Source organism: Poecile atricapillus, chromosome Z (genome assembly GCF_030490865.1).
Source record: "Poecile atricapillus isolate bPoeAtr1 chromosome Z, bPoeAtr1.hap1, whole genome shotgun sequence".
NCBI classification, from domain to species: domain Eukaryota; kingdom Metazoa; phylum Chordata; class Aves; order Passeriformes; family Paridae; genus Poecile; species Poecile atricapillus.
The window spans coordinates 106,554,175-106,580,449 of NC_081289.1; the positions used below are offsets into that span (position 1 = coordinate 106,554,175).

The window sequence follows — 26,275 nt, forward strand, 5'->3', positions numbered from 1 at the left end:
TCACAAAGAAACTCAACTTCAGTCACTTAGTATTTTCCTCTGTATCTGAGATACTGTTGATTCCAGTAAATTTGCTGATTAAAATTCTGGAAATAAGGGCTCAACCAGGCACAATTATCATGTTAGAATTACGGAAATTTCATTTCTGTTTCATCCAGAACATCAATAATTGTGTCTTTCAGTTAATAAGGTAGGGATTTAAAACTGATTTTTTTGGGATATAGCTGCTTACTTTTCTACAGATTTTATATTAATGAACTTAATGTTTTAGATATGACATTTGTACCATTACAGGTGTCAGGGTATATTTACAAGGAAACATACAAAGAAAAATAATTACTGGACCAGAGAACAATATTGTCCTCTACACTGATCTGTTCATGCTCTAAATTTTTGTGGGGATTTTTTAGCAGTGACCAGGATGTGGTGAGGTGAGATTGAGAAAATGTGGTCACCCAAGGAACTTTCTACCCATTCACTGTGTAAAGTTCTTGCAGTGACTCCTGTGGAAGTCAGAGAGGCCAAAAAACTTACCTCAGGAAAAAAACTTAGACTGGGTTCAATGAAGAATTCTTCACATTCTTAAAAATGTATTCATTTTCTTCTCATTATCTTGGCCTAATTTATTCATATTGGGCCCATGAAGCTCTGTAGATCTATCTGAGACTCATTATCAACCACAGAAAAAGAAAATGTAAATGGAACATGGAAGTCCAGAAGAGAAGACTGACAGCTGTGGAAGATTGTATTTTGATTCCATCATCAAATAGAAGGGATTATTTTAAATTTTGGAGAGGTATTCAGCATCATTTATACGTGTGGGAAACAGTGAAACCTGTTCAAATTTGAAGTATTCCTTGAAAGTGAGTCATTCTTTGGGTTATTCATGACTGTTTGTAAATACTTTTGTAAATGTAATATCCAAACCTTTTTTTTTATTTATTTGACCGGGCTTACTTATGAGGTAAACCCTGAGGGGAAAATTAAGACAGCTTTAGTGTGAGGAAACTGGGTTGTTGTTAAGCTAAGACAGTAATGTTTTTTTATCTTCTTGTTACAGATAAACGAGTGTTACGTTCCTTGTGATTCAGACATTGTCTTGTAAAGCATCTGTAGATGAAAAGCTGCTACTGTGAGTTTCTGTCTGAAGGGGTCAGTAATGTAACACGATAAATCTTTTTTTCTGGTTTCACTCTGAATTTGTCCCGGAAATGTATGGGCTACAATTTAACCCTTCACTGCAAGAGTTAGTGTTGACTTCTCTTTGGGGTATTCTTTTTCAAAGTTTTGGTTTAGACACGTCTCTGGTCTCTATGAATAGTAAACAATGACAATAAAATTAGTTTTTTGAGTTTGTGTAGTTTCCAGAAAAGGAGTGAAACCTTTCCCCTAAGACCAACATCAGAAATCATTGTTTAGTTTGGATTTTCTCAATAATTTACAAATGTGGGTGTAATGTTGTGATGTTATTCTAACCCAAATCCTGGACATTTCCTGGAAAAATGAAATCATTTGACTTGATTAATCCTCTCACTTCTCTGCCAAGGCTCAGAGACTAACAGTGTGCTGGAAAGAGGCATTTTCCATGCAGAGAGTGTCTGATTCATACAAGCTCATTACCTTCACTCGTCATGGAAGTGTTCCAGCATCAGCTTCTCAGTCTTGTTTGGGGTCTGATCTGTTTCTGTACTCTGGTAAAATGCATCAGATTTATGAAAAACCTCTTCCATATATCTGAAGTTCTCTACCTTAGGCTTTCTTTTGATCAATGGGAGGGAGAATGGTCAGGTAAAGGAAACTATTTCACCTTCTTCTTGTAATTGGGTGGTGGATTGTTACGTGACTGATCAGGAATGGTTTTCCTTGCATTTCTTGACTTTGTTCATTCAGAATGAAATATAGTTTCATTTAATTTCATTATTCAAATACGTGTGGTTTGCTTGGTACTTTTTCTTTTCTCCTAAAGCTTTGGGTTTATGAACCTGAAGGCTTTGTGTACTTGGGGAGAATAGAAAACTAGTTAGACTGGTAACAGCTCACACCCTGGTGTGTAGACATGAATTCTTTCCCTGATGTTTTCTCTCTGCCGCAAATGCTTTTATTTTAATAGCATTGCCCAGATCCTTAGTTTTCTGGTGTGTAAAGCTGCTGGTTTATGTCTAGCATATGTTCTCCAGTTTTCAAAGCAACTTTTCTTATTCCTGTTGATGTTGTTCCAGTGTGTTCTTTTCTAAATTGCTGACCTATTCTTAGTGATAACATTAATGAACTAAATTTACTTTAGTCTAAAATCTTCAAAGGCTGCAAGCTGGCAGTGCTTTTTTAAGATGTGTAAAATAACACAAAGCTTAACAAAGACCTTTTTCTTCCTGTTGATCATTGATGTTTTTCTTAAGCTTGTTAGATGATCAGTATAAAGCAGGAATGAACAGGTGCTTCTGTTCCTGAGTACCTTGGCTGCCAATATTGCTGATGGCAGCTTGTTGTTAAGCAAATAAATGAACAGTAGACTTATGCTTGATTCCTTTTTCCTGCATTAGGCTTGATCGGACTAAATATGTAAAACTATTAAATACATAAAATACAACAATTAAATATATAATAAACTACCAAATAGACGTTTAATTACCACATCTCATAGTGGATTAATTAATTAAATTTATTCCTGTGTAGAAGACCTGCCTGAATACCAGATACTTCTAAGGCAGTGCATAGGTCTCATTTTGATTAAAGTGAGGCAAGGACCCCCTTCTGTGTATGAGATGAGGAGCAGCATGAGGAACTTTCTGTGTAAAATCTTTCTTTCCACTTAGGTTGGAGGGCTTGTTTCCTTTAATGGACCTTTATGCTGAGTTTTTATAAACAAAGTCTTCTGGGCCCAGTAAAATTCATAAGGCTCAGATAATTTGTGGTGTCATGTGGCACATGAGATTCTGAAAATCATGAAAATTAAAGGTGGCATGTGGAAGCTTGTTTCTCAACAGACTCTTTGCTTTTCATCTACAGGTCTGTTAGGAAACAAATCCACCACTTCTTCACTGGGATCCCATTTCCCTCTGAAATGAGAGAGTAATTGAACTTCTGTTGGCAACCGAACCTAACCATTCAAGAACACCTTGTTTTCTGTGTCTCTGGCAACACAGAAGTCTTTAATCCACATTATTTTATATTGACTAATTTTTCATTTGCTCTAAAACTTACCAGGTTTCCCTTGGAACTGCTTTGGTGCTTTGCTACTTTATTTCTTCTGTATTTCTAAAGCATTAAAGATTTTTCTTTCTGTAGTTCCTCTTTGTTATTTATATGCAGGGTGTTTAAAGTTCAGGGTACTTTACAAATGCCAGCTCTTGTTAATTTTCACAGTAAGACTAAATCCAAAAGTAAACTGTGTAGTACAGCTCTGAAGGAATAGCATTTTATAGATGGTGGCAAGTTTGATGTGATCTTTCCTTACAGACAGAAATTTTGTGTGAGAAATCGTATCAGTTTCAGTTACCAGTTACTTTATCTCCTACCATTCTTCCACCAGCATATAAATTCAAAGGTTAGAAAGCAGAACTTGTGAAAATACATATAGAGAAGAAAATTCTGCCAGCTCTTTGGCAATTGACTTGCTGCTTGTTGATGCCACTGAAAATGAGAGTCGTAACTACCTCCTGTACCACATGGGCTGCCTTGGGGAGAGATTTGAAGACAGTGCTGAATGAACTAAGAGATGCATAGGTCACAAGGAAAAACATTTAGAAGATTGATTCTGTTCTTCAGTGGAGACATTTAGGTTGTGTTGTTCAAGAAATGCAGATGATGAAGATTAAACAATTCAGAGAGAGGAAGTTAACCAGAGCTCCAAATGTAATCACTATCCTTTTTGCTTTCTCCAGTGGTCACAGGAGCAGGAGATGGGATTGAAAAGCGTATGCCGTCAGGTAAAATAGATAACTGACCCTACATTTTATCTTAACAAAATGACAATTGCTATCCCTCCATCAGAATCTTCAAATTAGTAAAATTATCCTAGAATTCAAAGCTACTGTGACAAACATGGTCCTAATCTTTCTCTCCTGTAAAACCAGAATAGCATTAATCAGATTCTGAAAGGAAACCAGTGCTGCATTTCAGAGGAAAATCATTCAGGCCTCAGTAGTCTCATCAAACCAGGGAACTAAAATGAGATATTCAAAAGAGGGCCTATTGTCTGTCCAGAGAAGGAAGTCTCCCAAATTGTCCCTTTTTTCCCCAGTTTCACAGCTAATCTGCAATGGGCTGGACCAGTATTAACACACAAAATGTAATTTTCTAGCCCTTACACTCGCAAGCACATTTTGAAATTTTTATCTAAAATAACCAATAAGGGAGAAACTTGTATAAATTAATATCAACAAATAGTTATGGAAAGTATAAGGAGTCTGAATGGTTCAATTCAGAATCAGGGGCTCTAGGAGGCTGCAGGAAGAAGACAATATCTGTGCTGTCCCTGTAGCTGCTGCAGCGCAGAATCACTGCAGCAGTACCTTCCTATTCACCCATGGTAGTCAGCACTGAGGGCAGGCTGGCCTTGTACTGTGTGGTACCAGCCTTGTTATTACTGATTGTGACTGAGCAGTACATTTTCTCCTTGGTGTCTTCTTTCTAAACTGTCTCCCTTTCTAGAAGCTAAATAGCAATGACTCATGAGTTGCTGTCTTCAGGGCTGAGGTGACCAGGTGACAAAGAACATCCTGGAACATGCAAGAGTTTAGATGTGATGCCTTCTGCTTATAGATTATAAAATATATTTCACATTAAAAAAAAAAAAAGATTTTTTAATTGATTTACAGGATTTTTGCACTGGTCTTTTCATTATGCATTGTTTAAAAACCTACATACCTTATGACTTCCATTACTGAGAATAGAAATGCAATAACTACTTTTGAAAGAACATTGAATATAGGAAGATCAAAGACCAATACCAGCTGTTAGGGTTTAACATTTGGCACAGATGTGAAAAAAACCCCATGGTAGAGAAGGGAAAATGCTGCCTTCAATCTCCTCACTGAGTTGCAGTATTAATAAATAAATAGGAAGGGTCTGATGAATACATAGGTTAGGGGGGAATGGGATGGGATCAACACAGGGAGAGCAGGCACAAAAAATGCCTAAGCATTATTATCATGTCTCTGGGTGAAGTCTTCTCTTTATGCAGGTTGCTGAACTAATTTTCTGTGTGAGCACCTGGTGGCATTTTACCCATGTGAAGGTTGCAAGAACCTGTGAATGTCTAGATTGGAGCCTTTGTCATTGCTCTGCTTCATTTGTGCTTTATGGGTTATGTAAGAGTAAATGTCATTAAATGGCCAGCTATATAACATGTGAATGGCTGCAGTATACCATAAGAAAGAGTAAAGCCACTGCTCTCTTTTATTTTAAACTTGGCTGGAGCTGGATAGATTTTGTGGAACATTTGTTCATTATTTTTGGCATTTGTGGGATGACTGAGAGTCATCCTTCTCCATGCTGAGATGTACCATCCCCTCCAGGTGGTCTCTTCGATTGAAGCTGTGCTCAGCTACCGCTCTGTGGGACAGATCCCAAGCCCACACCACATGAGCTCATAGCTTGGCACACCATCTTGCTGGCTGAAGTAGAAGCACGCACTTGTGTGTGGCCTGTGGATAAATAAATCTGATCCTGCTGTTTTAATATTTGTGTGCCTTCAGAGTTTCTGGCTCAGCACTGCTGTCTTTCTGCTCTGATGTCAGGGTACAAAATTCTCTGATGCTCTTCTGGTGTAGGCTCCTCTGGTGTTATGTGCTGATGTGAAGGCAAACCTTGTTTGATGGGCACAGTCTTGTAGCGTATTAGTTCTGACGTCGTGTGATGAATTTCTTTCTGATGCCCTGAGCTCATGCATGGGCTGATAATGAGTCACAACTAATTTAAGGACTCCACACTTGTTAGCATACACTACAGGATTCTAAGGAGAGCAGGTTTTGTGTTTTGGAAGGCTAATTTGGAAGGTTAATTTGGAAGGAATGTGGTTTCCTGTGTTCAGTTTTATGTGGAGTTCCCAGTAGGTGGTTCATTGGGTAAAACTCAGCAGACTGAGATCCAGAGAGATTACAATATCTAGAGATTCGGTACTCTTGTTTCCAAGGTTTATGCCTAGATACAGGACTCTGCCAAGTTTCTTAAGCTCAAAAGCTGCCTGGGGCTGCATGAAGAACCTGGCAACCGTGAGGTCTCAGAACACTACTTTGTTGATGCCAGGATATAGTTTGACAAGCTTGTATTGAGAGGCAAGCACACACAGAACTTGAGCTTATCCTTTTCTGAATGAATATCCAGGCTTCCCTGAAGGCTCTACATATATTTTGAGTAGACTAGTTATTTTGAATGACTGACCTTCTTGAGGATGAAAACCCTGACTTTTTAACTGACTGTTGTGATGTCAGAGTACTGGAATTTTGGATCTAGTTTGCTATATGTACTTGAAAACCCAGGCTTCTGTTAGACTTGGTCCGTGAGTTCCTGGGCTGATAGGGTTTAAACTCACCAGACTTACAAGAAGAAACAAAAGCAAGTCATCTTTGAGTGTGCTGCTAGTCTGTCACATCTCCATTCAGAGATTAGCATTTTAGGTACTGATGTATTCTTGTTTGTTCTGCTGTTATTGTACAGTAACTACAGATGCAGTTATCATCTGTAACTGGCATAGCTCCTCAGACATACTGGGTTTATGGACAAGGCCGTGGCATACTCTGAGATTTATGGTTTGGCCTCCTCCCACTTCTCATGTGATGTCAGGACATTAGCAGGATATGTTTTGGCTCACATGTAAGCCTTGATAATTACTTGAACAGTAATACTTCTTACTGTTAATAGCTAATAGTTCATCACTCTTTTATAAGTCAGGCCGGTGCTTGTGTTCACTTAGTGTTTCAGCAGACTATTTTGGGACAGGTTTCATCCATTTGAGATCCATTCATTTCCTAATTTAACTGCTCTTCAAATCTTAAGTATTTGTTTCTTGTCCTGAAATTCTGTGTAGAATTACCAGCAGTATAATACCTATTAAATATGATCTGATTTTTCCTGCTCTGGTTGCAAAGTATTATATTTTCTCCACTTGATGTTGGATTTATTCCTGGAAAGACTGCTATTCTCCTTGCATTGCACAGAGCATGCAGAGCTAGCAGAAAAATTGCAAGATCATCCTGCCCTGTCATCTCAGTTCTGGTCTGCTGGATTGAAATATTTGAATCAGAATGAGTGAGTCTTTGATTCATAAGGACCCTGCAGTTCTGAATCCCAGCCAAAGAAAGACAAAAGGTGACACACAGATCCTATCAGCACAGTCCTGGAGAAGAGAAAATAATCTCTTTTCTAGGAAGTAGAAAATTACTCCTGGCAACTATATGTTCCACAAATCATTATTAAGGATTTTAAATTATTACATCTAATGACCCATGTAGAATATAAAGAATTAGTCAAGGTAAATGTAGCAGTCACATGCATGTATAAATGCTTAATTGTCATGATTTGTTATGGCTGGAGTTAGTAATAATGATCTTATATTTAGGCAGCCTGAGTCTCAGATGCATTTTAGTCCTTTGCCACTGGGAGTCAGGATTTCCTAATATATGCAGCTTCCCATTACACAATGCAGGGAGCCAGTGCTTTTTCTTTACTGTGTAGGGAAACACCACTCTTTAATGTCAAAGCCCTTGTACATTAGGAGAATTCTTTGTGCTAAAGACGTCAACACTAAAAGTTACCATCATTTGAAATATTAGGCAGGCTAGATTTAACCTTTCCTGTGGGTGGCCAGGGAATTCTAAGCACAATTATTTTTGTTTGCTTGAGGGTCTGTTTGTATCTCACGATAATTGCAATGTCCTACAAAACCTGTTTCTGGGAAGGATGCACATTTTCTATGTGGGTGAGGAAGCAAAAGATACTAGTCAGGGGTATGACCTCTTTTGCCTTGAGAAATGCCTTATACTTCTGGTTAGTCTGGTGGACAGCAGCAAGAGATGTTCCTCCCAACTGTTAGGCAACACTTTTATAAAGTTGCCCTAATCATGTGCTTTTAGGTGAAATACAAGGCAACTTTATCAGTAAGAGTCCTTTTATAGTTAGGTTTTAGGAGAGGGCTTTCTATCAAATGAAATACAGACTCTAAGCTGATATGATACAAAGAAGCCCAGTGAACTTTCTTTTATTTTGTGTATTACATGACTGGTAATTGGTCTTGGGTCTGAGGATGCAAAAATTAAAACAATCCCTATCCAAACACCCCCAAATGAAAGGAGCAAGTGACCCTGGAAACAGAGACCTTATCTCTGACTGAAAACGTATTGAGTCAAACTCCTTACAAACAAAGGAAAATCTACCAATATGTACACAATTATTGTTCTTGACCTGAGAGCTTCAAGTGGAGTACTTAAAGCAGACTTTTGAAACCCCAAAGCACCCAAGTCTGTGCAGATGTCTTTGGAGCCTTGATAAATTATGGTAAAGGATTTCCACAACACAGAATTGTGAGAAAGGCTGAAAATGCAAATGGTTGTGGCTGATGCCTTTCGCAGGGCATCATCCCCTTGTACTCTTGATGGAGAAAATTTTTGAACAGAGGTTCTTATTTCTTAACATTCTCTGCATTATTTCATGAGAACCCAACAAGACAAACTGTTTCCTCAAATAATTTTGTTGCAGGGAAGTAGCTATGGAAATGAATGGAACTTCAGTGGGTGGCCTTTGGCAGTTATTTCTTTTTCTAAGCAAAGCTGAGGGGTCTTTCAGATAATATGAGCTTTATATTTTGTGCTGGCTAATTTAGCTCTCTTTCCTCCTTTCTCTCACAGGCATTTTTCTAGTTTTCGTTTTATCTTTCTTTCTACATTCAGCTCAACTGACACTTGTTAATAGTTTCATTTCAAAACTGGGGCCATGATCCTTTCCCTGACTTTGCCTAAAAATCTGATGGAAATGGGAGGCTTCAGAGAAACAGGAGAAAACCATTCTCTATTTGTTCTGCACTTGTTTTGCATATGGTGATGCCAAACTGACCATAACTGGTTGTTATGTTAAATAGTGTTTGCAGCTATAGAATTACAGCTATTGCCATGTACATTTTTGTGACTCTATTTTGAGTACGTATGTAATTCACCTTTTTTCTTTGATTTCTTTGTATTTTTTCTTTTAAATTGCATCTAATTAAGAAGAAAAAAACAGTTAAAATTTATCCATCTAACCTGCATCAGATTTAATCTATATTAAATAAAAATTTTAAAAGTCAAAATCTTTTATAGCTGTTCAGCCTTCAATTCAATAGACTTAATGTACTTACTCAAGGAAAAAAATATGATGATGGAAGGTGAGGCTGTAAAACGACTGAAAAACCAGGAACATGATTAGTCTCCCAAACCCAAATAAAATAAAAATAAAAATGTGTTTCTGAGAAATTTCATGTGGTTTTCACTCCCTGAAGACTTTAATTCATTTGAAGTTGGCTCCAATTATTTATTTTGTGTAATATTATTGGGATTTGATTGTTGTCCAGCATATTTTTCTTGTATGGGTCCAAGATTATACAGTAAAGGAAATATTTTGGATGTCTCTACAAGACAGATTATTTTTTGGCCTGGTTTTAACATCTCTTGTTTATCCATTAGGCAAGTGACAGGTGAATGAAAACAATTAAAAAAATTCATTATTGCTGTTTTTACAAAACTGTAAAAAAATGTCAAGATTCTTGTCGTCTTACTGTTTCCTAACAATTTTATATTCCTTTTGTACCTGGCAAGAAGTGGATTAACTATAGTGATGATGAGGAGAACTTTTCAAAAACTGCATTTGGGTAAGTGTTTGTCTCAAACTTGTCCTCCCATTTCCCAAGCTGGCTTTACAGGGATTTGCAAGTCTTTTTCCTTGGTATCTACCACGCAGGGTGCTGGATATTGCTATGGCTATACCTCCAAGTATTGCCCCAATACTAAAAACTTTTTTATATGACTGTGTCCCTTGAGTCCTTCTAGACATGGATCACTCTTAAAAATATATGCTTTCTTTCAAAGAGTGCAATGGGCTAAAAAAGTGAATGTGTGCTCTTCACTGCCTTTATCTGCCCTTAAAAATCTGTAAATACAGATAAATAGGTCACCTTCAAAGTAGTTCTTGGAACAGAGCAGAGGAGGACTAAAAACAAAATCAAAGTACCAGGTTTGTTTTTTGTTTTTTTGGTTGGTTGGTTAGTTGGTTGGTTGGTTGGTTTCTTAAGGCTTTCAAATTGCATTTGGCTCTTGATGAAACAGTTAAATAGAGTGTCTTTAGAATTAATGTTCCCTTTCTTTTCTTTAAAGGAAATTAGCCATTAATCCTTGTGAATGTCTTGTATAAATACTTTAAGATTGACAGAATTTATTTAGGAGTCAAATGAGTTTTTATCCTCCATTAACTTTACAGATTGCTATAATGAAAAATCATTCTTTCCACTTTCTTTTATTTCTATACATGGCTTCTATCCAGGAGATTCCTTGATTTACATGTTCAAAAGTATGTGTCACCCCAAGACTATATCTATACTAGCTGGAAAGACTTGCCTTTAAGAAGGCTTAGCAGCTGAGTCTAACAGTCTCAGATCCAGGATATTTACCTGAGAGAGCAGCAAATGTATCAGAGATGTAGCAGACTTGGATGAAAAAGTCTGCAAATTTTCAACCTGCAGCTACCAAAATCAAGGAATGGACCCAGAAATTTTCTATCCAACATGCCTCTCTTTTTTTTGTAGGGCTGGGTAGACTTATTTTCTCTTGGAAAACAAGGGGTATCTGATGAGGAAAGCTGTAAATTCCTCTGCACCATGACTGATTACAAGGCCACCCACTGGACATCTTCCTAACTGAGACTGCACTGCACTGCAGTGCACTGTGTAGCAGCATGTAATGAAGGATTTGCCTGTTCTGCAAACGCTCTTACACCTTCTGCACATACCCATGGCTTTTCACTTGTTCACTGACAGCTCCAGGCTTCACTGACAGCAGCAGTGCCATCCATGTAATCCAAGGTGCGGGGAGGTGTGTAGTGTGATCCCAGAGGTCAGGCTACACTGATGAGGTTTAGACAATGTTCCACCTGGTTGTGGACATAGCCTTTCCCACAGCTTGCTGAAATTAGTGGCAAATCTCAGTGAAGATTTTTTTCAGAAATCCAATTGTTTCAATTGTTTTCAGCAGGTTTTGTTTGAAGTCCAGAGTGAGTCATATGTTATTTATTGTGTCAGGTTAGAAATTAGTGTCTTAATAGAGTAGATGGCACAAACAAAAGGAAAAGAGAAAAAAATACAGCAAGAGTACAAGCATAGAGTATACAAACATAGAGTATCTGATGTGGAGGCACATTACTCGTTTCCCTTTTTTTTTTAATATCTACACCATATATTTTTTGTAGTCCATTGGACATTATATTGAAAAGACTTGCTCTGTTTTCAAACAGATTGTATTATTTGCCTAATTATATTGCCACACCTGTTTGGATACTGAGTGCTATAAATTAAAAGAGTCTTAACTGTGGGTAATTACAGACAGCTCAATGTTTGGCTTTACAGGTTCTGTGGGCCACAGGTGTGCCTGAGAACAGCACTCAGAGCTGGAGCCAGCAGAAATCCTCAGTAAGAAAAACATTTTTCTAAAGACGCACTGGAATTGAAAACCAGATTTCCATTCATTCAGACTGGGAAGCTCTTTTAAAATGAGATAAAAAATACCAAAGTAGGTGTTACAGAGGGCAGACAGAATCACTAACCCAGGTGTATTGCTCAATTAACACATTCAGTACTGTGGTTGTGAAACATTGATCAAACCACAATACTAGGGAATTGGAAATTATGTAATGCTACTAACTGCAGTCTGGTTTAATTTCTTCTGCTTGTATTTCCTGAGCAAGCTGTACAAGCAGAGCTAGGTCCTGTTTGTAAAATAATACCTACTTCTATGTTCAGGATTTGTAACATCTTGTTGTTAAAGACAAACAAACAAATAAACAAACAGACCACTTCTGCATGATATAAAATTCCTCACCACAAGTGTGGTTGGGATTTGTAGGGTTTGATAAGAACTTCTATTGTTTGTTTTGATTGGTTGTTTTGGGGTTGTTTTTTTGTTTTGTTTTGTTTTTTGTTTGTTTTGTGGGATTTTATAGGATTTTCTGTAGAAACAAATATTTCTTTTAATGGAAAATAAGGTATCTGATCCTCAGATACAATAAAAATACAGCTGCAGAACTTTAGATTAGCAGAGCACACATTGCAAGTCTTTTTCCTTGGTATCTACCACGCAGGGTGCTGGATATTGCTATGGCTGTACCTCCAAGTATTGCCCCAATACTAAAAACTTTTTTATATGACTGTGTACCAAATTTGGATTTGGTGATGCAGAAAACTATACAGACATTTTGCCTGCTAATATAGAGTAAAGTAGTGAATAACAAAAGGAACCCGCACAGCCCAGGATGAAATATACCTTGCTCCCACAAAGACCTGTGAAAATGCTAATTCATTCACCTGTCCTCTCTGTCATAGGCTGAGTTTCCAATCTGCTCTGCTGTGTCCTCTGCCTCTTGTCCTGCCTGCTCCAAGAAATAAGCAGGTAACATAGGGAGTTGGCTGACTAGCATAAAACAACTCACTTTGCACATTCTGTCTGCTTTCTAAAAGGCTGTTAAAAATGTCTGTTTTGTCTTGCTGACCCCTTAAGGTAAACTTCTCAATTTGCTCTCCTATCTGCAAATTTCCACTGAATATGAACACCATCTTAGACTTAGTGTTTCCCTCTTTATATTCATATGTTGCTGTAGTACTTCAGGAATGCCTCTCTACAAAGATCAGTTCTTGTGCCTCTTGGGCATTAATTTTGCTACCTTGATTTTCAGAACATTTTCCTAACTCTCCAAACTATCTAAATAGGAGGGGTGTGATTCTAGATGCTGTATATCCTAAACAACTTCCTGCTTCATTCTGATTTATTATCTTTTTTGGTAAATTTCAAAAAGCAGCATATTATCCTATCTGACAAGGAGATTCCTAAGTGGTCTGAGGTCAGAAGGAGTTAGATGTATACGTCTTGGCAATACATCTTAAAACACATTGATTTAACCAACTTGGCTCCACTTTTAATTTTCCTTAAATTAGTTTTTACTCCATTATTAAAAAAAAAGAAAAAAAAAGAAATAAAAAAAGACAATAACCTGTCCTGGTATTTGAAAAGCTAGGCTTTTTGCTTCTAGGACACTTAGGACTTTTAAACAGAGATGTAATGGCTTGTATCTTCAAAGACTATCATAAATCTTTGTCACAGAGAGGGAGAGGCATAAGAAACATTGGAAATTGTTTTTTGGCTCTCTCCTTTGCAGAATTGTTATAATTTTCTGAAGAGCTATCCCTGGATAATTAATTTGTCAGCATGACAGTTTTATTACTTTTTAATATATTAGTTTATTCTTAAAAGAGACAGAGGAAAGCCATCTGGAGTACTTGTTTGTTGGCTGACAGTGCTGATTGCAGCTATACAGTTCTGTACAGACAAGGAGTTGCAGAAAAAGTCCAAATGGCTTGTCTGATCCTCATTTTTATGTTGCTTGAGTTTTGGCTGCCCTTCTTATTGCCCATGAAAAAGATGACCACAACATCACTACACTTTTTAAGACCATCTCATTTTGTTTATAGAGCTTTTCAATCAGAAGGTCACTGTAGGTGTTTGCTCCAGCTGTTGCTCTGTTCTTTTCCACTCACTGCATTTACACTCACAATGTCCTTTTATTTATAGTTTCACCATTCGCCCAGCTTGGGACCATGACGGGGTCATTTGCCACTAGAGCTGGTTTTATAGGGTGAGGGTTCAAAGGATGTTTTGTCCCTTTCATACACAGAACTGCAGCTTAGAAAGAGGGCAAGAAAAAGGGCACTCCTTCCTCCTTTCTTCTGTCATGGAGACAGATGTCCTCTAAAACTGCAGGCAAGATGCACCCCACATTTCACATCTGCAGGCAGTGCGCTTGCCGTTTCCTCAAACTGCATTACTTGAGTTGCGTAAGGTGGGCAAGACTTGCAGTTTGCAAAGAGCTATGAGGGGCAAAGAGGAGCAACTGGAAGGGAGCAACTTTATCTCATCCTCCAGCAGAGGTTCTGATTTGTTGCAAATTGGCCTGCTGGACCCAAAGGCAGCTTTCTTCATCCTTGCTCTCTCGCAGGAGCTGGCACAAGGCCTCTTCTTAGTGAATGAGCACCAATGGATGAGAAAAAATTTCTGGGTAATGGTCCAGCAAGTCTGATTCTTATTCAAGGCAATGTTCTCTCTCTTCTGTATGATAAAATTAGAATACAAACCAGTAAGAGTTGTTTTCCTGAAAGTCATATGTACTTTTTGCCATGTGTGTGCACCTGAATTCCTGCCACTTGCAGAGAGCCTGCAATCTGATATTCTATTGACATTTCCAAGCTTTGCCTGTCACTTTTTCAGCAAACCTCATCTGGATTTCAGGTTTCCCATAAAACTTGAAAGCAACTTTAGTAGCAAAAATTTACAATGTGAACATCTAGTTAGAGGAGACCTTATTGGGCCCCTTTAAAGGAGAGCCTTGCCTTTAAAAATGGGTAAATAAGAGTTTCTACTTCCTTTCCTCCTGAAACTGCATTGAAAATATGAACAGCAATAAATCAACTGCTGAGAAAAATGACAATGTACAGCTGGGCTCCCCTCCTGCATAGAAATGATATTGGAAAAATCACATATATTTCCCTTTCCCTTCTAAACAATCTTGTAAAATTTAAGCTATAGCCTCCCTAAAATACCTTGTAGTGCTGCAAAATCCCAGGCAAGGTTCAGATTATGAGAGTGCAAATGTCAAAACAAGGAAGAAATTAAAAAACATAATGCAGAAAATGCTGCATTGCATCCATCCATGTTTACCCCTCCTCTTGTGTAAAAAGATAAGTTCCATTTGTTGAAATGCTTATTTTATTAATCAAAATTCTTTTAAACTGTTCTGCAAAGCTGTGCTTGTGTGGAGATCTGGCATCCACATTCATTTGTCTAATGTATGCTGACAGTGTTCATCTATAAATATTATGATAACAAGGGGAAGAAGTCCTGTGTGGCTTATTTCTGAATTTGTTTTGTTTTACCTTACTGAAGGACTAAATGTTGTTTAGATCTTGTAAGAAAAATTCCACTGATTTCAGGGCATAAATTCGTCCTGTATTTTTCAGACCCCTTTCCTGAAAATAACTGGGCAGAGTGAGAGTATTATGCTTGTGCTGTATTATTTCTTAGAGTAAGAAGTTGAAACAATTGCTTGCTGTACAATAGACATTACTTAGCAAGGCATCTGGTTGTTGCTCTCATTATTTGTTACAGCTCCCCCTCTTCCTCAGTAGATGCAAACAGGTTTTCTTGGCTGGTTGGTTTCTGGTTTTGGGTTTTCCTTTAGTTGCAGACCTGACTACTGATCAAAAGGTAAAAGTTATGTAAGCTGATTTCACTAAAAATTCAGTGTATGAGGGCATTGAAAAAGATCTGAAAGACTTGGATATTGGTGTTCTGGGTCAGTCATTAAGGTCCGTTAATTGATGGGTATTTTATGGTTGCAGTGTATTAAACAGACCGTTGTATAAATGATGTGTTGTAACAGCTTGTTAGACACTGCTTAAAACCAAGTGTACATAAGGAGCCATAATCTGTGGCTCATTATCTGGTATGACTCATGAAGCAACAGTGAAAAGATGGAGTTTTGGAAGTTTTTTTTATTTTTAAAGGAAGTCATCCTTTTAAAAGTGGAAGAAATGAAACAACAGCAACATTACACAAACAACTTCAGCAACAGTCTGTTTTCCTGTTCCCCAGAATCAGCACTCATCAGTATCAGTGACTTTACTGAGAATAAGACTTGATGCTAAATAGTGTTTCTCTTCACATGCAGCTCACGATCTTCTGGGTTTTGAGGAAAAGCAACTTGTTTAATTAGATGAACTATGCATTTTGCCGAGATTTGATTCCTAGCATTGTGATTTCCCTGACTAGCTAACAATGTTGGAATGCTTTAGAATCCTCTTCCATGTCGTTTCCTTAGTGGACCAGAAATAGAAGAGGTAGGATTATTCTGTGGATTTCATCTCCTAATATTACAATGAGGAATTCATTGAACAAGGCACAGATTTTTCCCCTGCTACAATCAAGTATTAACTGTTCAGTTGGGTTGGAAACTGGGCCTGAAGAAGCATATTTTGATTTGGTTTTAATGCTTGGAAGAGCTTAAAAGAGAAAAAGGATGGTAGATTTCAGCTAAACTGCAGGAAGCATGCAGCAATATAGGAGAGAGTACAGCTGGCCTAGTTGTAGCAGGGATTAGCAGACTCCCTGACTCCCTGCTGTCTTGTAGTGTAATGGGGTGCAGTCCATTCACTGCCACAGCTGAAAATATTGGGTTCTGTAATAAATTAATCTGTAAATAAAAATTCGTAAAAAGTATAAATAAGATATGTATGTGTTGTAATGATATAAAATCCAAAACGTAAAAAAAATCCTTCTCCGGGTCTGGTCGGGATTTCCCTCCGAGAGGCAACAGATTGCAACCAACACCCAGATAACGAACATCAGCTCAGAAAATAGACAGGACGAGGGCCATCAGGAGGACAAAAGAACTGGCTTGGAGGAGATATCCATCTCCGGACCTGAACAACGCCCTGCAAATCTCTGTTGGGGAACAATCAGGTCGACAAAAAGACAAGCCCCGAGAAGGTAGTCGTCGCCAGACCTGAACACCCCACCTGTCAAACCGATGTTGGAGAAGCAATCAAAAGAAACAAAGGGAAAGGCACTGCCGAGATATCCATCGGCACCGGCCCGGATCACACCACTCTGCCTTGATGACACAAATTGAAATACATACAGAATCTCTTTACATATGAGGAGATCCTGTCCGGACACTTGTTAGCTCTATTTTTCCATGCCAGGAAATCCATTCACCAGACAATCAAGGACACTTGGTGAATGGAGCCTGCTTGGAATTCTAGCCTGAGGACATAAAATCTCTATAAAACCCCAGGCCTGAGAACCCTCGAACGTGGATTTGGGAATCCTATACCTCTGGTGTAGACCCTGTCCACCCAGCGCTGCGCTGACCATTTTATTGTGTTTTTTTCTCATTGTTTGTTCTTTGTTGTTTATTAATAAATTTCTCTTTTTATTTTTATCCTGAATTTGCCTTTGCATTTATAACAGTTCTTATTTGTATTACTAAAACTTAATTTCTTTGGAACACATTGATGAAGTATGTGGAAATAAAAAAAAACCAAACCAAATAAAACAAAAATTAAAGAAGAAGCTTCATTTAAACACTGTTTACTTTGTGGAGGAATTAATTTACAGAGGTTGAATAGGGTGACAGGATTAAGGATGTGTCATGGGGTGACTTTACCTTTAAGATCACTTTGGGAGCTAAGGAAGTTGAAACTGCTGGTGGCTGATGGGAGTCTTTCCTCCTGACCAATTATCGGTCATTTCTAAGAATTGACAGCAGTTTTGACCATTAGAAAGTGAGATCAACTTGTAAACACTTCCTTAAGATGTAAAGTCAGAGCACTCTTGTTCTCTTTGTTTCCTGGCTGTGAAAGGTAACAGAGCTCCGGCTGGCCTCCCGTTCCCTGCCCAGGCCATGTGGCCCCATGGGGCAGGGGCTGGGCTGGGCCCAGCGGCTCCCGGCCGGGAGATGGGGCCTGCGGGGCTTGCCCGGGCTCTGGCCGGGCCAGGCCGGTCCCTGGCTCGGCTGCAGTTTTTGCTGTGACTGAATTCACCAGAGACTGCCGAGTGAAGAGAGAAAAGAGCTCTTGACCTGCGGCAGGCTGAGACAGTGACCACACTCTCCAGAGCAGCCGTGAAGAATCTTCCATCACAGACAACTCCAGCTGCTGCTCTGGCAGAGATCACAGAACCATCTACAAAACCTGGGCAAGATTTTAACCCTTTCATTACCCAGATGAGACTTGCGGATTAATCCTTTTATCAACAGAGAGAAAAAGAGAGTAATCAACATGTAGAGAGACTTTATAAACTATCAGAGACAGTAAAGAAAAGAATTAAGCTTCAGAAAAGGTAGAGAATAAGGAGATGCTTTATAAGCTGAAATATTTTTTCTGTTAAAGCTATGGAGCTGGACAATAGTGTCCTGAAAAAACTCCTTTAATTCATGACAGAGTATATAGGTAGGGATGGAGTGTTCAAAGTGTAGATTTTGAGCAAAAGGTGGAGTAATTATGATACAGTGAGGTGCTGGAACAGAAGGAGAGAAGTAATAGTTGAAGATTTGGGGCTGCTTGAGGTAAAGAGAAAACTTCTGTTTTCCAGGGGAGCTCACAGAAACAAATAAAGAGAACGTTTGCCTTTGAATAACTCATCCTTAAAAATGACATCCCTAGACTCATGGCCCATACACGCCTCAGAGTGATGTGAAATGGGAGGAGTGAACTGATGGCAGATTTCTGGGCAGCTGGCATCAGAGAAATAGAAAGCTATAACAGAAGTAGTTTTCTTGTGAGAAACTCCATAGATTAGCAGAGGAAGACTTCTGTTTCTCTACAAAGGCTGATGAAAAGACTCTAGCAGGAATTGGGACTGTTTTAAACACCAAAGTTCCAAAGTTGTTTTGTCTCTATGTTGTCATGTGAACAAGGGAATGGTGGGTAGTGGGGGAGAAAAGGGTTTTCTGGAAGTTTATTCTGGTGTTCTTATTCTTGTAGTTTTGTTAATAAACTTTCTTTATTTCCTTTTAAGTTTTAAGCCTGTTTTGCTCTTGTTCTAATCCATATCTCACAGCAAGAAATAAGTAATTTTTTTAGTTACTGCTTTAAAACCACGACAGGATGTGATCAAGTTCCCCATTGCCTTATTGATATTTACCCCTATTTCACTTGCAATGAAAAAGCCAGAATCTCTAAGTGTGTATCTTGTTAGCACCTCTCTCAGGATTCATTCAGTTTTGATGTTATCATCTCTTTCAAATCAGAGAATCATAGGCAAACTGCTTCCCTCAAACTGTCACTTAAGGAAGGATTTACTGTTTTGTTGCTTCCTGTAGGACCTTATCAACTGCAATATTATTTCTGTTCCAGGTAGGTATGTGACACAATCCCATCTGTTCTGGGTCTGCAGTGTATTTAGTTGGAAAAAAATGTGTTCCACGTTAGAGTGACCAACTATCTTTTCAGTGTTACATCATTTAATTCATCAGCAGACTGATTTTCAGCAGGAATGTCAGCTTTAATTTAAGGAACCCACCTGTTTCTATTGTCTGTGAAATGTTTTAATCAGAGCTGACTGAAAATATTTAACACAATTTCTCACTTGAAACACATCCTTGCACTACAGCTAAAACATTTTGGAAATAATTTTTGTTTCAATATGCAGGGAGGCTTGCTTCAGAATCAAAATTTTCAAGACAGGTAAATCTGCAGTTTGAATTTTAGCACTGTACTTGCATTTTTTGTCACAATTCTCTTCTGCGAAAATGTTTTTGTATCAATGCAGGACAGAAATTCCAGGAACTGTCTCCTAATTCTGTACTGTTACCCCTTGGTGCTAATTTTGATTGGCTACTTCCCTTCCAAGAATATTTAATATTTCATGCTTTTCAACTCTGATTAAGATTTGTATTGCTGTACTCTTTGCAAGCAGCATGTTAACATAAACATGAGCAGAAGATCTCAGCCTTAGCTTTCATGTCTTTCTAAAAATGACATGAAAATTAACAGCAGATGTTTGTCTTTCTCTGGCTTTCAAAATTTACATCCAAAATTTGTAGTCCTGCTTAATGACTTAAGATAATAAATCACGTAATACCAATCAGTGGAAGCAAATTCTGTATGTAGCTTCATGACATTTCTGCTCCTAGGATTTATTCTATTTATATATTTGAATGTCAAAAGAACAGAAATATATGCAACACCTGAATTTTATATGTATATATATATATAAAAAATATATATATAAAAATCACTTTGTCATTTCCCACTTTACAAATATCTGAGAAATCAACCTCTTTTGTTTTTGCAGTGCCTGGGCATTGCTTTCCCCACTGCTGCAAACACATCCTTTTCAGTCTTTCACAAATATTCACTTTCCTCCAAATTACAGAGAAGAAAGTATTCTCCTAACCAGCATTTCTCATGTTTAGGTCCAAATAATCTTTAAATCTTTTTGGACTTTCCTTTCCCATCCCTGTCTGGATCCCTGCTAGGATCCAGTTCACCATTTCTTGCAGTGCAGTGCCTGAGATCCAGGTATCTTGGCTCCCACAGATGTCAGTGGGATTTTCAGCACTGCAAAAGAAGGACCTTTACCCATGTTTTACACTGTATTTGGAAATTCCTCTTTACCCAAGCTGATGTGACTGACCTGTGTGGTCAGGCTTTGTGAACCCCACACTGCTCTCACTATCCTCTTGAGCACAATGGCACTACTAAAAAAAAAAAAAAAATCAGGAAATAAGTATTCAATTAAACTGTGCCATTAATTTGCACTGCTTTTCACTACTGCCATTTACAAGTTAGGTCACACTGCTGTCCTGACACAAGTCATGGTGTAAGAATGACTTCTCCTTGGTACTTAGCCTTACTATCAATAATACCCTTCAAAAGCACAAAGAAAAGCTGATTTCTTACCTGGAAAAAAATGCATTTAATTTCACTTTATAACTCAGATGCATGATTAGGTCTTTTGCTAAAATTATAATGAAAAAATAATTAAATAATTAGTGCCAAAACAGATCCTAAATATCTTTTTAGAAAGAGAAAAAAAAAAAATATATATTTTCCTGATTTTCTGCAATTCCTGATCCAGCTACAGGTAGAAGTGAAAATGCAAAAAGAACATGGAGTTGACCTTCTCCTTGCAGTTATGATTCCTCATTGAAGAATGATGAAATTCAGAAACTGTTGAAAATCTTTGGATAAACATAAGACTCTCACTGCTGAGAAGGCTAAATTTTGGAATTTTTTGACAATTCAGATTAGTTTAAGGCCACGAGCATTTCTCAAATATTTTCCAAAATGTTGAATGTACCATATCTTAGCTATTTGAACTGTATATATATATGGCTTGATCAAATAGAAAAAGTTATTAAAATTAAATCAGTTAAAAAATGCTATCAGAAAGATATGGAAATAATTCTTAAAATACTTGTCTTATAGATAACAAAAGTAATTTTGAAACAGATGCAACCAGGGTATTTTTTCTATATCTTTGAATTGCTTTTAGCTTCTACCTTCAATGTCTTTAGTGGTAGTTAGGCATTTTCATTTTTAAATTCTGGACTTCACAGCCTATCAATCAGTAAGATATCTTGTACTGCTGTTAGTGTTGTATGAGCACATATGTAGGAACTCCCACAAATTGTCAGTCAATTGTAGAACAGAGCAGAAAACAAAATACATGTCTGTCCCTAGTTAAAAATGTGTGGCAGAAATAGAATAGGATATGATGGGCCTAATCAGGCAAGAAATAGTGTTTGAATATATTACCTATTCTATGAGTGGTAGTTGGGATTGGAATAATGCTCTTCAAGCTCTATAAACACCCACAAGACTATTCAAAGATATTAATTCATCTCTGAAATTAAGGATCCCTGTTCTCCTTCTAATCTATGTGTATTTTAGACATATTATTTTAGACATATTATGGGGCCCTTAAACTAGAAGTGAGGCTCTTCAGATAGATTTTCTAGGTAACATTGTTAAATACTGTATTTTAGAGGCCTTTAAAGCTTTTAGCTTTAGCAAAAAATAAAACAAAACACTAACCTCTAACTGTTTAATTTTCATTTTGTTTGTTTTTTTCCTTGCTATTGCTAAATGCATTGGGTTTTAGTAATATGTACAGGGAGTAGTGAATGGGGAAGCTAAAATAACACATTGATGGAGTAGAAAAAAGAATGTGCTGGCTGAAGAGCAAAGGGGATATGCTAATTACTTAGGAGAATATAAACTTTCCTCTGATGACAGACATTTTTTTCTCTGTTAGATATACAATTGCATGTACAATGCTCTCATAGTTCTGATTGCAGTAGGCACTTAGATTTCACTTATGACATTATTTCTGGCTGGTTTGGTTTATCAGTTTTACAGTTTGCCAAACTAAACTGTAAAAAGAGGGTCTTTTAAGACATGATTGACGTTATAATAGGAGAGCTATGCCTTTTTGGGAAAAACATGTTTTTTGTTCATGCAGCCTTTTAGTATAATCCTGTAAAATGTAAACAGAATGTAACTGTTCAAATTAAATTTCAGTCAGAAAGGTCTAATTCTGAATCTGCCCTCTGATTTGAGTACTTTCCCTTTTCCATTATACACAATGTACTCAGCTACTAAGGCAAATCTTCCACATTACCTTATGAAGAAATCCGCATTAAGAGTTTATCAAAGCATTGTATCAGTATAACAAATGATCAGTATATAAATAGCGTTGCTCCACTGAAATAATGAAGTAATGTAAATTAGCATTACCTGAGAACTAACAATCAGTGAAATTATGTAAATGAAATCCAGCTCTGGGTATGTCTCATCCCTGGAATATTTTTGCCTTTGATTAAATAGTTTTATATCAGTGGTCATAATTTGTCTTCATTCTGGAAAGTGATGAATTTTACTGGGCTCAGTTATGTAGTTTACTTAAAACTGTAGCTGCACAAAAGTGCTAGGTTTTGCGTATGGAACCAAGAATAAAATTTCTGGTAGGTGAGTGGTGAGTTGCCTAACTTCATAGATTTCACCTCAAATTTTTGCTCTGAATTTGATCCCATGAACTTAGAAAAGTGAAGAATGAATGACTGAGTAAAACTCCAAAAGGAACCTGATCAGCTCAGGTTTCCTTCAAAAGAAAAGTTCTAATTAAATTTCCTTGAACCTAGCTAATGTTTAGATTGGTTAAAAAAAATTAAAAAAGCTATTCTTGGTAAGAAAGTACGGTTTTCTATTTCCTTTTTCTCTTTTTATATAAATCTCTCATTGCTCAAAATTTGAACTTCATTCAAACCAGACAGTTTTAGATCCTTAAAAATATTTACTTAACATTATTTTGAAGTTATATGGTACATTGGTAGGATTATGTTGTCTTGTTGTCTTCTTTCATTCTCAGGTATCTTTTAACTTCGGGGTTTCTTTTGTTTTGGCTTGGTTTTTCTTTTGGTTAGTTTGTTTGTACCAATTTTTTTTAATCCCCTGGAGGGAAATAATTTTACTTGTCAGTATTATACAATGCAGTATCATAACAGTGTTGGTGTTACAATTTTAAGACTGTCAAATGATGGGTTTGAAAAACATTAATTTTTTTCCTTACTAAGACTTTTATGTTTTTAATTACAGAGGAGAAGTTCAACATTGTCAAGTTTCTGGCTATTTCTCAAAGATCTAACTCCTAAAATATCTCTTGAAAGAAACTCAACATTTGCATAAAGTTAGCATTAAATTATGCATATTCATAATGGTGTGGAGAAAAACTGAGAAAGATAAATCTAAAAGACTGAAGCAAAAACTTTCCTACAAATTCAGAAATACTTGACTTTGAAACACTTACCTGTAGGTTATGCTACCAGGTAAACTCTGAAGGCACAAGTTTTATTTTGCTCTGCTTTTTATTGCAGAAGAAACACAAGTGCGAATAACTTACAGGTAGGTGTCATCCAGAGCAGAGAACCACATGAAACCATATCTAGAATCAGTGGGACTTGGGGGTGTATATCTCTCCTTTTTCATACGAGTGCTAAAGCTCCCAGTGGAGTCTGCAGTGATCCTTGGTGCATGTCTAGCTCAGGACAGTGCCGGGTTCCATCTTTTCTGGTGCAGAGAGAGTCAGCCTTGCCTATGTGCACCAGCAGAAGCTATGTCTTGAAAACTTAATTTCTATGTTTTCTACCACTACACTGCATTTTAGATTGTATGATGTTAAGCCATTTGTGTTAAGGACTTGTTCACACTTATTTCTGAGCATAGTGAAAGCACTTGGTTTCCTATGCTAATGGTTTGTTTCGTTTGGTTTGGTTATATTCTAGGCTTTTATAAGCACGTCTACAACCACTACAAGCAGAGTGCAAGGCAAAGGTAATTATCATACAGGCATTGCGGTATCTTGCCCACATTAACCTTCATTTTAGCAAATTCTTCAAGAATATTTGAGATGCCTGAATCTGTATTAAACCTGTAGCTATCTTCAGTGAACTCCTGGATGACTCTGCCAAAGTTCTGTCTTGCCTCCCTATGCAGTTTTTTTCCTTATTTCACGGTAGTACTATCACTTATTCCACATAGTATCCATTGCAAGTTCTGTTAAAATATGTCAGATGCTGTGAGATTCTGCAGTGCCATATGTAAATATCAGTAAGTTACAGTGTTGTCATTATTATTATTTTTTATTTTTGGTAGTGATTCCTTATGGTGTAGCAGAAGAGTTTGTTAGTGTATCACTGGAGTACGTCACCTTTGGAGATGAGATTTTTGGGATGTCTCAGCCATGAAATTCTGATTGAATTTGGTTGTGTGTAAATGACTTCCAAAGACTTCAGCCAAGTCTGTCTGGACTCAGCCTGTTCTTTTCACAGTTTTCATAGACCTTGGACATCAAATGAGAAAGAGACAGTGGGTTGTCTTAAAGCTAAAATGGCACAAGTAAAATATGAAAAGAAGAACACACAAGTGAAGCGTAGGGGTAACAGCACAATATGGTTTTCTCTGCTTATGAGCCTTGAGCTGAGCTCAGTTTGATGTCTGTGTAGTCTTTATCCTCTCTCCAGCTGCCTGTTTTCATGACCTTGCTAAAGAATTTTCCAAGACCTCTACTCCTTCACAAAAATTGGCCAGCAATTTCAAAAGTTATTAGTGGGGGAGAGGAAGGACATAAAACCAGAATGTACTATCACAGAGACATCATTTCCTTGGATACCATGCTAGCAAAATAGAGTAAAATATTTATACACAGCAGCTGTTAATGATGAGCATTAAATGCAAGTATAAGAAAGGGAATAGATTTGCTGAAAGAAGAGGAATTAATATTTTCCTCTAAGAGAAATGTAGTTATTGAAAGCCTGAAGTAAAATCTTTTGTGGGCCTTATTTTGTGGGCTCTAAGAAATTTATGTTATGATTTTAACATAATCTTGAAAGTCACAAATAATTATGCTTATTTGATGTTTATGAATAAAACAATAATTTGCTTTATTGCCATCTTGTTCACGTGATTTTCATGCTTTCAGTGAGTGTTTTGTGTCTTTGGTTTCTTTGGAAAAGTTAAAGATATTTGCAAGAAGCAAAAAAAGAAATCTGTCATAATGTAAAGCACACACTGGGCTTTGGGAGGCCTGCAGTGATAAAAAAAATGGATTTCTTTCCAGAGCCTGTGAATGGCTCTGCAATAGCCAATATGGGATGTAAGGTGCAGCAACATAGGAAAAGGATACACAGTAATTCCACACTGCTGAATGAATCCAGAGGACAAGTATTTTGACTGGATGCCTGTAAAATCAAATTGGGTGCTATTAAAAGGTGTTTCAAGGGCAATGCAGTCACCAGGCATAGTCATTGTGGGTTCATAAAGGGAAAATCCTGCCTAATTAATTTGATATCCATCTAGAATATGGTTAATTAATTTGATATCCATCTAGAATATGGTTAAATCCATAGAATAGTGGATGAAAGGAAGGTGGTTGGTGAGGCTTTTCTTGGTTTTAGTAATATTTAGTAAGATTTCAGTAAGTTTTTTGATGCTGTCCCTCAAGGTGTTCTTCTGGACAAGCTGTTGTGTTGATCAGTACACAGTATGCTGGATGAAGAACTGGCTGAATGTCAGAACTTCAGGGGTTTTAATGTGTAGGGCTACATCTGCCTGGTGAGCAATCACCTGTGGTGTTCCTCAGGAATTCATTGTAGGACCAGTTCTGGGCAACAAGTTCATCAATGATCTGGATGAAGGTGTTAAAGGCACCATTAGCAAGTGTGCTGATGGTACCAAACTGAGAGGTGCTGCTGACTCTCTCCAGGCACAAGAGCCTTCCAGAGGGATCCGAATAGACTGGAGCACTGGGTAACTATCAGTGGCATGAAACTTTAATGAGGACAAATACAGATTCTGCCCCTGGGATGCAGTAAAACTGGGCAGAAGTACCAGCTGGGAGAGGAGTGTGTGTAGAGCAGCCCTGCAGAAAGGGATCTGGGGGTGCTGGTCTGCAGCAGCTCAGGGTGAATCAGCAGTGTGTGCCCGGGCAAC

General features: G+C 37.6%; 1 protein-coding gene across 1 annotated transcript; it reads left to right on the forward strand.

The window, feature by feature from the left end:
- The first annotated feature begins 828 nt into the window (after positions 1 to 828).
- HSD17B3 (hydroxysteroid 17-beta dehydrogenase 3) lies at positions 829 to 24,559 on the forward strand. The gene is given in 12 exon segments (XM_058825887.1): positions 829 to 1,788; positions 3,882 to 3,926; positions 13,800 to 13,863; positions 13,989 to 14,283; positions 15,342 to 15,576; positions 16,053 to 16,120; positions 19,105 to 19,146; positions 21,215 to 21,249; positions 22,310 to 22,391; positions 24,070 to 24,118; positions 24,440 to 24,513; positions 24,515 to 24,559. Coding segments are annotated over 12 exon segments (1,191 nt in total). The 5' UTR covers positions 829 to 1,631.
- Positions 24,560 to 26,275: the final 1,716 nt, after the last annotated feature.